Genomic DNA, 13,904 nt, shown 5'->3' on the forward strand with positions numbered 1-13,904 from the left:
CACTTTTTCTATGCTCTCCTCACTCTTCTCTTGCCTTCGTCTGGGTTGATCAAGTTGTTTTGTTCTTGTTAATTCTTTTTCTACCTTCTTCTGGTTTGGTGGTTATATAATTTCTGTAGTAATTACTCTTGAAATTTACTATGCATACTTGACTTTTTACAAAGTCTGAAATCAATCAACATCTTTGAACTCTTCTTCCTTCAAACAAAAGAACGTTCAGTAAATGAGAATGGAGTATCACCAGGCTGGGGCCACTTTCCCACCAACCTGAGGCCACTTTAGTTTCTTTTCTTGGGATTTCCCAACAGGGTCAGTGGTATAAATCTAAAACTTAGACGTAGTTCGTGGCAAACAGACTTGTGGGAAACTATGTTGCCCCCAACAAGAAGCAACAATGAAGACACATTTCTGGGTTGTTTCCCCCTGCCTGTAGGCACATATTTTTACTGCTTACATTGAGGGTGTGTTATCCTCTAGGGTCTCAGTCAAGCAGTTCATTTGTTCACTTTCGTGGGCCTACCACCTGGTCTGTTTTCAACTTGTCTGATCATTTGTATGAAAGGTTCATCTTCCTGGCATCTACATTTGCCCCTTACTTTCTGCATTTGCTTACCAGTCTCCTTTCTGCTTTACTCGCTTTATTTGGAACTTAAGGATTTCTCTCACTTTTTTTCAAGTTCAACAAGACAATCTAATCTGAAAGGTGTGTTTGCTGGGATTTGTCTAACATGGAGGTGTGAAGATGGGGGCTTTTTGGATTATCTAGTCTCTTTTTCTCTACAAACAGCAGGCAAAATCTTTTAATTTGCTGTTTGCATATTATCTATGGATTTTTATTTTTTTTTTCAATTTGTCCTGGAGTCTTCTGAATGAAATGTACAAGTTTTCTCTTTTACAATTAAAAAGATAAATACATGCAGGTGTAAGGAGAGTTATTCACCAAATGGCTGTTTAGTGACTTTTTATTTGGAAATAACCTAATATCAAATAATAAAGGATTCACAGAGTAAATTTTGCTACAATTTATTCTGCCATAAGAGGTGTGTGTGTGTGTGTGTGTGAGAAATGGAAGATGTTCATGACCCCGTTTTTATTTATACAAACACATATATATTTACACTGAAAAAATTCTAGAAGGAGATATCCAGTATTTGGGGGGTGACATCACTAAGGGATATTTTTGCTTACCTCTTGCTGATGTCTACCTTTTTTTTTTTTTAAGATTTATTTATTTATTTATTTATTTATTTGACAGACATAAATCACAAGTAGGCAGAGAGGCAGGCAGGGTGGGTGGGGGAAGCAGACTCCCTGCTGAGCAGAGAGCCCGATGCAGGGCTTGATACCAGGACTCTGGGATCGTGACCTGAGCTGAAGGCAAAGGCTTTAACGCCTGGGGGGCTCAGGCGCCCCTGATGTCTACTTTTTGAATGAAGAAGTATTGTGTGGTTTTTATGTAAAGGACATCATTATTTACGAGAACGAAAAGCAACGATTAGTAACCCATTCTCTAACTACGGAGTTGTGTAACAACAGAATGCATACACCTTATGAGGGACTGAACTCTCCCCAGTACTGAGAGTATCAAACAGAGGCAGGGTGGTATCCTGCCCAGAATCCCTATCATTTTATGATTCAAAGATTCCCAATTTATTTATTTATCTTTCCCCTGCCATCAGGTCGACCAAGCAATGCCTCAGACAGATAAGCAAATATGCATCCCCCCGGAGCTGCCGGAATTGCTGAAGCAATTCACCAAAGCCGCCATTCGGACCCAGCCGCAGGATCTCATCCAGTGGGCTGCGGAGTACGTACTCCTCCTCACCTCAGCCCCGGGTGCCCCTTGCGGGTGGAGGCGGGGCGTGGAGGAGGGGAGGTCCTCGGGAAAACTGAGGAGGTTGTCATGGCTGCAGCCTGGGAGTCGGGACCAATTAGCATCATCTTGTAATGTTCAGCTCTCGAATTGCTCTGGTGCTTTAAAATCCACCCATAAATACATTACGCTGGGTGAGGGTGGGTCGCCCTCCCCTAAGCGACCCAGACTGAGCGATAGGACCCCAGAGCAATTGGCCGAGGTTCCTGGGGCGATCAGCAGGAGTTAGAGTCCCACAACCCGGCCGCACACGCACCTGGTGCTGTCCCTGCGCCCCTCCCCCGTCCCAGGGGAAACAGGCGCGGGGTTGGGAGGAGGTGGGGTGGGGAGAGGAGTGTGGGGGCGGTGGGCTCTGCAGCCCCGCCTGTCTTCCCTGGTCCGAAGTAGGGCGGGGTCTCGGGTCTCACCACTAGAGAGCAGCAGCGCGCCTCGGGGAGCGGGGCGCTGAGGCCGCCGGCTGAGCTGTGCGCGCTCGGTCCCAGCTGGTTCACCTCTGCGCTTGAGCTGTGTTGAGGACAGCACCCCCCCCCCCCCCCCCGCTTCTTCTTCCACTACCGATCAAGCTCATTCTTGCCTCAACCAGAGACATTCTGTGGCTTGTCTTTGGGCAATTCTATTTCGTGTTTGTTTGAACTCGTCTGTTCCTTCAACATGCACATGTCCACGCAGTGCACATTGCACTCTGGAGAGAGAAGGCAGCCCTGAGTGCCGAGGGCAGGAGAAGCGGGCCCGGGCTGAAAACACTGAGCCTCAAACTCAGGTGCCCCCTTTCAGGGGCTACCTCAGGCTGTTCCGTGGAAAGAGCTTGCACAGCGAGAGCTAGCTGTTGGCCCGGATTGAAACAAAGCTTTGCGTGGAAAGCCTCCCATTTATGAAATGGCTTCTTAGGGACACATGCCCGCTTGACACTGGGGATCCGGGACTTGAGGCAGGGGTTGAGAACTAACCATACCTCCTGGATCATTTTCAGGCTAGTTTTACTGCTTAATGATGACCTCCTTAGAGCGTTTCAGCGGGAGTAGGGGAGTCAGAGATGCTGTTGAGCCTACCTGGTGGGGTGAGGGCGGGGCGGAAGAAGGGAGAATGTCCTCAGCATGAGGTGTATTGAGCAGTGGGAGGAAGGTGTGGACACCTTGAGAAAGCACACAGTGTTATCCAAGATGAGCCTCACAGTCTCGAGCCAGTGCACTCCTGGTGCTGGATTGAGTCAGGATTAAGCTTTTACAGATGGAGGGAAAATGAGCCAGTGGTGCTCGTAAATAAGGGACATAATGGGGTTGCTTTGCTAGTAATGAACACTGTTTAGTTTTCCATTCTAAATTTTATATATTATCTCCAAGATTGTATTGCGGCATCAGAAGACTAATTTCTTTTGGCATACTCAGACAGACTTTGTTTTATACCACACAGTAGTTTAACCCCCCATTTTATTATGCTGCTGCTTTATAACAAGGAAAATGACATTTCTTGCCATTGTCCCTGACATTTATGGGAGAAAACATTCCACTGTTGTAGCCTGCTTGCTCCCTTTTTGTATCACGTGCTATAAATTTTTTAGATATCCACGAAAAATCAGTGTGTAGTTTAGCTACAATGAGAAAGGAAAGCATGACCCAAGAGCACTCTCCATCTATTAATACATGAAAAGCATTTATCAGATGGTTTTATGAGACTCACAAGCCTGTAGCACTTAATAGAAACTCCACAAAGTATTCCCAAGACAAAATATGTGCTTAATTCATCACAAGCAAGAATTTCCCTGCATATATGCTGTCTGAGAAGAAATCACCTCCCAGACATCTGCAGGATATAAACGTGTCTTGTGGTATGTGTGACTGCACGGATTTGTAATATATGTGAATAACCGTGGAATTGTTCATTGCAAATGAAGCTAAATAACCCACAGAGTACTAAAGCGCTGACTTCAGTCTCATTTCCACATTCTCTCACCAACTTGGTTAAAAAGTCTGAAGACATTGCTGCTGAGTATCACTCACTATTTGGGCAGTCACTTCTGTCACATGACGTGCTGCGTTTCTGTCTCTCCTGTTTATGCTGCCCAAGTTTCTATAGCTCACTCCTGTTGTCACCCTGAACCCACATATATCCCAACACTGATCTGTCTGTGGAAGTTGTTCGTGCACATGGTAGACATCCAGACAGTATTTCTTCTGCCCTCCCTGCTGTTGACCTCCAAGGCGGTACCTGGAAGGTCTTATTTTGGTCCTTGTAGCTCTACATTGCTCTGGAACCTAGAGACAGGTAGTGGTGCATCCCTATCATTGTATGGCTTGACCTTAGTATGGGCTTCTACAAAATTCCATCTGTTATTCTTTTTATACTACCTGGATCTGGAGAAAAATAATGAGACTATTTATTCATGAAAACTAAAGCAGAGAGGGGCAGAGGCATGTGATCCTGGGATTCTTAATAACAAGGCTTTTGATGGAGACAGACCCTTCCAGATAGCATTGGTGACCCATGTGACAACTTCTATGTCCATTCTCTGCTACAGGCAGCCCTTTTTATCTTTTTTGAAAAAGATTTATTAGAGAGAGAGAGACAAAAAGGGAAAGGACAGAGGGAGAGGATATTCAAGCAGACTCCTGCCAACTGAGGAGCCCAACACGGAGCTCCATCCCGAGAGCCATGAGATCAGGACCTGAGCCAAATCCAAGAGAGTCAGATGCTTAACCAATGGAGCCCCAGGTACCCCAGCTCTTTTGTCTAATACCAATCCTGAAACAGGACTCAGTATTTTTTCCATGTTGCACCCAGAGTCCACTCCACAGAGTGTCAGTGAACGGACAGATTTTAAGATCGTCTCACCCCTTCTGTGACCTGTCTTCTCACCTGAGCCTCCCTCAAGGTGCCCTGCCAACCTTCTCTCTCTCTCTCCCCTTAAAGCCCAAGCCTCGTGATCTCCAGCTGGAAACGTTTCTTTGCTCACTCCGAGAATACCTCTTTCTCCTCCCCTTTCTTGTACAAGTCACTCTAGTGCTCTTTCAACTTTTTTCCAAGATTGCCTATTACATATTACCAGAATTACACATTACCCACTACCTAGATTACCCACTACCGAGACTACCTATTACATATTATATATTACTCACTACCTAATAATCAACTTTAAGTATGTCAATAGCCATGTTACTGGAAATAAAGATTTTATGATTAAAAAACAGTTCCTCTAGATACCAGGAATCTTCTTCCCTAAAAGAGAGTGGGAATTTAAAATAACAATGATCTTTTTCTCTCTCCTATTATATATATACTATATCATATATAATGTATATAACATATAATCTATGTATATGTGTATGTACATGTACATATGTATGTACATATTATATATTATATAATTATATGTATTCTATAGAATAGAGGAGAAACACAAATTACTATTATGTATTACATATGTATTATGTGTATATATGTCATATATAATACATTTTCTTCTATATAAGGTATAATACATATATATTCTGTATCTCCTATTATATATATGTATATGTGTGTATGTAATGTGTGGTTGCACACATATATATGTGTATATTAAACACTTAGGAGGGATGACTGGGGAAAAAAAATCCCAGACATTATATGCTTCAGGGAATGCCATACCAAAATTTTTATTGATTACTTATCATCCTTAGACACAAACAAATCTTTTTACTCACTAAGTGTTCTTTATACCTGGAATGGCAGGTAACACATTCGGGCTTTTCCTGTACATAAACGAACTAAACAAAGTGTCTGGCATATAGGAGTCCCTAACAAATGTTCTTTCCTCCATCCCCTGCCCTCAAGAAAAAGGAGAGGAGGTTCTCAAAGCAGCCAGAGGCCACTGGAATGTAGGATTTTCTCCCCACCCCCTAACTTTTTTTCTTGTAGTTATTTCGGGGCTATGTCCCGTGGAGAGATTCCTCCAGTGAGAGAACGGTCTGAGCGAGTGGCTTTGTCTAACTGGGCAGAGCTTACACCTGAGCTGTTAAAGATCCTGCATTCTCGGGTAAGGGCTGTACCACAGCATCAAGGGGGGAGATGGGGTAATACCGAGGCCAGGTAGGCACAGACAAAAGCCTACCATCCCCCGGCAGCCAGCTGGCCAATCAATATTATAAAATCCACTAAACCATTCATTGAAAACAAATCTTCTCTTAGGGATAGGAATGATATTGAAATAGACTACAAGCTGAGTTATTAGTGGGGTCATTCCAGAGTTCCCTGAAGCTGGCAGAATGTCCAGGGAATCAACTCAATACTAATCCCTTCTCTCCAGAAAAGCACAGGTCCACAGTCCCTTGACTGTGACACTCTTATTGATCAAGAACATAATATGATGGCAATCACAGTTTGGAGAGAGGCATAATTTAGTTTCCCAGCTATCCCAGATGCAGACATAGCCTAGCTTTTAGGGGAAATTCTCGCTCTCTTCAAAGCCACATCATTCTGGGAGCTTTCCAGTGAATGGATGAGGAAGGTCTGACTTGAGAAAGTTGTAGTTTGGCCAGTTCCCAGGAAATATGGTTTAGCACCACTATACTCTGCTTTAAAATCCAGGACAGAGAGGTTTGGGGTGTTTGAGGACTGACAGCCAACTACCTTGCTCCCAGAGGCTTAGCATTTCAGTAGAATCAGAGGGCCCAGGAAGGTGTATGCTTCACTAGGGCATCTGTAGCCTTATCACACTGTTGGCCAATGACTGGCCATTTGTTCCCTTTCTCCTCTTAACCACCAAGCAACTTATGCAACAGACATGGCAGAGATCAGAGATCTGACATACCTGGGACCAAGCAATATTAAGCATCCAGACCACAGACCCCTTATTAGTCTTGGAAAAGCATGAGGGTTACATGTGAAGTCTAGTGCAAAGAACTCCACAGAACCTGGAAGCAAGAGACTTAACATCTAATTCTAATTTCACTACTGATTACTGGTCTCAGACAAGTCCTCAGCTCCTGGGTTTCATTTGAAGGCTGCCCTATCTCCCTTATAGGCACAACCTAGGGATAAAACAGCAGACAATAAAAGTATCAGAAAAAAATTAAAATGTAAAATAAAGATATTATTTCCCTATAATCTTTGAGAGTTAAAATGATTGCATCATACTTCATGCTTAACACTACATTGAATATTTCTCTTTCCTTACAAAGAGAACGGCCAGAGTCCTGCCCTGATCCCACTCCCGCCATCAAACCCCTTGCTGGGTGCTGGGAAAATGTGGGCCTTGCTGGGCAGTGTCTCTTGGGGCATTCTCTCATCCTGTCCCTCCCTGTCCATCGTCTGTCCCCTGGCCTGCAGGTTGCTGGAAGACTGATTATCCACGCAGATGAGCTGGCCCAGATGTGGAAGGTGCTGAGTCTCCCAACAGACCTGTTTAATAGTGTGATGAACGTGGGCCATTTCACGGAGGAGATCGAGTGGCTGAAGTTTTTAGCTCTTGCTTGCAGTTCTCTTGGAGTTGTAAGTGAGCTTTACTGCTTTCTCTTCCTTACCGGAAAAGCTCTGTCTGGGCCTGGAAGAGTAGTACCTCTGCACACACAGTCCATCTTCTGGGCCGAGGACAAGCATACCTGTCTTGTCTACTTCCCTTCCTCTCTGAATTAGGTCATTCCTCTGTTCCTCAGCCAGAAGCAGGGGGGAGGAGGGGAGAGGAGAAACCTGTCATCAGACCCTGGGGAGAGTTTACTAGAATGTGGCTTCTGAATTATTTATGAATTTCAATCATTGCCTTCGGATTTATTTCCATCACCGCTCCACTCATATTCCTAAAGATAACCAATAGCCAGCTGCAGGAGATTCGCTTCTACTTGGGTTCCAGACACCTAGAAGATACACCAACGGGGCCTTTGAAAAAGAGATGCAGGCTTACAGAAAACTACTATTTGATAAGCATAATTGGATACAAAAATCAGAGCTGAGAGATCAGGAAAGGAGAAATGAGGCTATTTCCAGACTTACCGTTACGACATCATCATGGATGTAGGATGCTCATACAAATTCATGCCTTTTCTAAGTTTGACTTGATTTACAATTGGAAAAGGAATGTTTCTGTTTTAAAGAAAAAGATATTGCACCCAGTTCATACATTTATTTAAAAGCTTTGGGCGTCATCTTATATATGGACTCACTCTTATAAAACACCTTAGAATAGCTTAAACGAAAATGAATCAGAAACATGGGTTTTTTAAAAAATCCTGGAATATGTGCAAGTTTGAGAGTTAATGAGAAAATTATTGACTCTGCCAAAAGCAAATGGTACATAAAGGTAGTCTGAATCAGTCAACAACTCTAAACACCATCTTTTTCTTTCATCTTGAAAACACGTGGGATGCATATCTGACATTTTTGTTTGACAAAAATTATGAGAAATATTAGCAAGTTCAACTTTTCCTATAGGCTTCCCCTGCAACTTTCATTATAATTGTTTCTTTAGGGTGAAGCCATTCATAGTTTTTTGTCTTCATTGTCCTGTATAGTAATACGATATAATGAATAAATTGCTCTCCTCCAGAGAGAAGAGGAAAAATGCAGCCAGTGCAGAAGTTTTGCCTATCAGCACTATCACACTTCTGTGAAAATAGCCCCAAAGACTGGGGGAAGTCCAGGAGGACAAATTAAAAATAGACACATTTTATTAAATTCCCATAGGGTCACAAATTTACTCACACTACGTGCAGAGATATCTGGGGGAGGGAGGAGGGAACGTACTTTATTTTACCTATAGTTAATTCTGAGCTTCCTGATCTACCCCACCCACAGAGGGTTGAGTAGGAAAGTAAGTAGATTCAATTCAATCCAGGAATTTTAGTCTGATGCAGTACCAGAAACAGCTTTGACATAAATGCCTGGTCTCTCAGATTTTTCCACACCACTCCACTCTTCAAGACGGCAGCAGAATGTGTAATAGCGAAATGGTGACTCCAGGACCACCAAGCAAAGGATTTCCTACATGTCTTAGTCCTTGGAAGTCCATGGGAATAAATACTGTCTGTGTCATCTCAGGGCCTTGCGGCCTAAGTCTTAGGTCTCTTCTCTCTCACAGCACAGTGCTCCCTCCCACCCACCCCCCACCCCCATGCCCGGCTCGTCTGGTGGGCTCTGAGGGCCTCTCTGAACCCTTTCAGGTTGCCTTCATCGGCTCCCTGGCTCCAGTGGTCTACTTCACAGACCCTCACGACCTTGTGAGATGTGTGAGTCCTCTCCCTCCACATACCTTGCCATAAGCAAAAGTGACTACAGAATACTAAATTCCACTCCTCCCTCTGCTGAGCTCACAGTGCAGCTGCTAGGTTTACTTTGGTATGTCTGCCTCCCGCACTGGGGAAGGGGAAACCATGAGGTGAATTGTATCTTTCTACCTCCTTTCCAAAACAGGGAGAGTGGATTAGATGTTCCAAAAGTTCCTTCATCTCTGACAGACTATGATTCTAGTCTGCCTTCTCTACTTCTGCTGAGACACCCGCAGGTCTGACTTTGGATAACAGTGAGGTCCTCAGGTATCTAACTGTGCCCCTCATCACCCCAACATCACAGAACACCTCGAGGTGAAGTCAGCCTGAAGGGCTAGTCTGTAAATAAAGGGTGCCTCATGAATCCAGGAACCAGGTCCATTATACCCATCCGTTGCATATTGGACTATTGCTGGGAACTTAAATGTGGAGGTGTGAGGGTGTCAACATGTGTTAGAAGCTTTGCAGTCTAGTTAAACCATATACCCTTAGGGTGCCTGGGTGGCTCAGTCAGTTAAGCATCTGCCTTTGGCTTGGGTGGTGATCTCAGGGTCCTGGGATGGAGCCCTGCTCTGGGCTCTCTGCTTAGCGGGGAGTCTGCTTCTCCCTCTCCCTCTGCCCCTCCCCCTGCTCGTGTGCTCACGCTCTCTCTCTCTCAAATAAATGAATAAAATCTACATATATATACATATACCCTTAGAGGCAAGCCCAGGAATTTCTCCTTCCTTTGCCAGTTCACCAGTCAGACATGATCTCGGTGCCACTTAGAAAAACCAGTTTCCTCCTTTCGTCTAATGACAGGGACTTTCTTGAGCTCTCCGAGTCTACACCCAGGATTCAAAAGGCTGTGGCATGCAGACCTATATTTCTCTTCCCTCTCAGCACTCCTTCCTCTAGACTAGCCTCTATTCCCTCCTGTTCCACTGGGACTGATTGTAGAAAAGGAAGACTGTGTTCATTGGAAGGAAGGACATGTTTTGTTAGCAAATAATTCACTTTCTGAGCCTTTCACCTCTGGGTTTGTGACTCTCAGAAGATGCTTTAAGGCTCCCTTTATCAAGCGGATCCCCATCTGATCAAAAGATTTTGTGCAACAAAATGCAGGTCCTTGTTTACTTTAGATTTATTTAAGTTCTAGTCCAGAGAATTCTTTATCCATTCATCCATGTGTGAAATATTTTAAAATATTTTAAAATGTTATGAGGACAATAAAACTTAAAGGTTTGTGTTTGATTAGCAAAAGATACTGTTTGGGGTAGAAAGCACCTGTATTAGCTTGTAGGGCTGATGGAACAAAGTACCCCAGACTGCGTGGCTTAAACACTAGAAATTTATTTTCTCACAGTCCTAAAGGCTGGAAGTCTGAGATTAAGGTGTCTGAGGCCATTGTCCCTGGCTTATAAATGGCCATTGTCTTTCTGTTTCTCTCTCTCTCTCTCTCTCTTTTTCTTTCTTTCTTTTCTTGATTTATTTATTTATTTGAGAGAGAGAATGAGTGAGTGGAGGGAGGGGGAGGGGAAGGGAAAAACTTCAGTAGACTCCTTGCTGAGCTCTGAGCCCGATGTGGGGGGTTAAGCACAAGACCCTGAGATCATGACCTGAGCAGAAACCAAGAGCCAGACACTTAACAGGCTGAGCCACCCAGGTGGCTTACCTGCTTCTTCATGCAGCTGTCCCTCTGGGTATGTATGTATCTGGCATGTCTATGTCCTAATCTCCTCTTATGAGGACAGCAATCTTATTTGTTTAAGGCCCACTCCACAGACTTGATTTTAACTTAATTACCTCTAAAATGGCCCTATCTCCAAATAGAATCACGTTCTGAGGTCCTGGGGTTAGGGCTTCAGCATATGAATTTGGGGTGAACACAATTCAGTCCTTAACAGCACCCCAATATGGATGAGCCTGCAGGAAGAGGACAGCAGAACAAAGGCAGGAGGGGATTTTTTTAAGAAAGGGAAGCAGAGAGGAGCTATGAGTGGAGATGATGGAGTTCATTGCACATAAGCTTGCAAATCTACCCAAACCCCCCATCTTGCTGACCTCGCATCCCGCACATGCCGCACCATCTGACAGCCTCTGGTCTGCCTGCCACTCACCCTCCTTCCTGGAAGCGTGTGGCACACTGCCACAGATGGCGCTTCGCAGCAGTTTCCAGGGCAGGGCTCCCAAGGGCAGGGAAGGGTCAATGAAAGGGGCCTGCTGCAAACCCTAAAACTCTTTGACATCATGCGTTTTACCATTTTAAAATTCATGTACCCTGATGATTCCAGTTCAGAAGGTAGCAATGTTTATCAACATAAAGAAACAAAATGTAAATATTAAATCAATTAAAGTTAATAATTAATGCAAACAATGTTTAAATCACTTGTCATCAGGTAAAACTGTCTCTCTAGGAAGATGGCCAAGTTGATTCACCGCCCTCATATACTTCCTGATACCTCCCCGCGTACACCCCTGGGTAACACACACAAGTTAAAGAGGCATCCTGTAGACATCCATTATAGTCAGGGGGAGGGAGGGAACGGAGCAGCCCGCAGCAGCTGCAGAGGAAGGGCAATGCCAGCCAGCCTTCTGGGGAGATAACAGCAGCTGCCTTTTCCTTCTCCCAGGCACACCCAGTTCACCATTCGGGACTCACTGTCCACTGGTCCCTGGAAGGTGTTTAAGGACAATCTACACATCGTCTGTTTTGGTGAACTGCCCTGGTAGACACGCTGACCTATGTTTGCTAATTCAGAACTAAACAATCTTTTCTTCAGAATCATTTCTTTCCTTTACCCCTGTAATTTCCCAACTCATTCACTTGGGAAATTTATGTAAAGAATAGGTTTATGGAAAGACACAGGTGAGTAAAACCTAATTCTGAACATGACCTTTTGATGTTGGAAGTTTCATTGGTTTGCTCCTATACTGTAAACCTTTGGCCATCCGTCATCTCCTAGTTCTTCCCCGGCAACAACAAGGTGAATGTCATGTCATCTAAAATACAAGGTGTAAAACAAAAAACAAAAAACAAAAAATGACCAAGGTGTTCTGATTGGATGGATCTACATGTTTTAGAAGAACTGGTTTTAATGTTCAGTGTCACTTTTCCTGTATCTGAGACTCCTGTCTTCCCAGGGACTGACCCTTCTCCTCCCCGTTTCCCCTGTGGCATTGCTCCAAGTCCCACAGGAGCATTTGAGCTAGACTAATTACCTCAACTCTTCAGACGTAAGATTGGAGAGCAATAAGAATAAGAAATAATTTTAATTTTTTAGAATATAAAATCAAATTCTCCTTTAGTGAGGTTATTTTGATAAAAATAATAAGTATCTTAAAATATTCAGCAGTTCATAAACTTAATTCCTTGAGAGTATCCCTCCAACAAAGAAAGGAAAGGAAAAACAGAAAGAAACCCAGTACATCAATGTTTTTTAGATGGAATTCAATGATGTTTGGGTGTAAAAAGTTCAAGATTTCCAGAATATTACATTATTCTCACTTCATTTTATGAGAGCAATATTTTTATTTGTTTTCTTTTATCTAAAGTGATCTTGCGGCGGGGCGGGGGGGGGAGTGGGGGGGGTGGTGCCTGGGTGGCTCAGTCTGTTAAGCCTCTGCCTTCCATTCAGGTCATGATCTTAGGGTCCTGGGATTGAGCCCCACCTGTGCTCCCTGCTCAGAGGGGAGTCGTTTTCTCCCTCTCCCTCTGCCACCCCTCCCCACCACTTCTGCGTGTAGGTGCACACACACTCTTTCTTCCTCTCAGATAAATAAATAAAACCTTTAAACTGATCTTAGGAATTGAGTTTGAAATAATGACTTTCTCATTTTATCTTATGCCTTTATAGACCATTGCCAAAACTCTCAAGATAGTGTGCGAGGTGTTATCATCTGACCATGACAGTGGACCTCCCCGGATCCCATTTAGCACCTTCCAGTTTCTCTACACGTATATTGCTGAGGTGGACGGGGAGATCTCTGCCTCACACGTCAGCCGAATGCTGAACTACATTGAACAGGAAGTGTAAGTAAACTTTTACCCATCAGAGGGGAAAGAATACGGGGAAAACAAACCTAGCAGGCCGTGATATAACAAGGTTACTATATTATACTGCTCTGGGCACAGAGAAATGTGATGAAGAAAAAGAACTAAGGACCCAAAAGAGAAAGGGAAAGACCAGGGAAGAACGGTATAGGACAGTGATTCTGGTGATGAGTTGGAAATGCTAGTTCTCAGGCTGCCACCTGAAAATACCCAGTCACAAACTCAGGGGCAGGACCCAGATGTCTGTGTCTTAGCAGGCCCATCAGGTGACTGACTCACACTCAGGTTTTGGGTAGTAGAGTAAGAGTGGGGGAGGAGGAGCAGGCTGCTGAGGTCAAAGAAAAAGAGACATTGAGGGCAGGACCCACAAAGAATTCATTTGGAAGGAGAGAGTTAATATACTGTCTTTCTTAAAATTGATTGTTCAACGAACTAACCCCAGATATATATTTTTCCCAAATAGAATTGGTCCTGATGGTTTAATCAAAGTCAATGACTTTACCCAAAACCCCAGGGTTCGGCTGGAGTAAAAGCACAGTTTTGGCCATTTTAAAGGAAGATAACAGAGTTGATTGTGCTTCAGAACGACTGAACCCCACGCACCATCTAATGTCAATTTTCTTGTACAACTGGTCCACACCAATAAACAATTAAGCAAACCTCTGAACTCAAGTAATGTGTGGAATTAAGATGTAAAATTGTTGGAACAAAACACTTACATGAACAGAAGATGCGTATCCTTCCCACATGGACACTGAGAATG

At 43.9% G+C, this 13,904-nt stretch overlaps 1 protein-coding gene across 1 annotated transcript; it reads left to right on the forward strand.

Moving 5' to 3' along the window:
• Window positions 1–1,691: 1,691 nt before the first annotated feature.
• ROPN1 (rhophilin associated tail protein 1) lies at window positions 1,692–13,671 on the forward strand (the record flags this gene model as incomplete). The annotated part of the gene is made up of 5 exons (XM_080825273.1): window positions 1,692–1,807; window positions 5,768–5,885; window positions 7,178–7,339; window positions 12,945–13,120; window positions 13,605–13,671. 5 exons carry the CDS (start codon window positions 1,692–1,694, stop codon window positions 13,669–13,671), a joined length of 639 nt encoding a protein of 212 aa, XP_080681399.1.
• Window positions 13,672–13,904: the final 233 nt, after the last annotated feature.

The sequence above is a fragment of the Martes martes genome (genome assembly GCF_963455335.1).
Source record: "Martes martes genome assembly, chromosome: 1".
Classification (NCBI taxonomy): Eukaryota; Metazoa; Chordata; class Mammalia; order Carnivora; family Mustelidae; genus Martes; species Martes martes.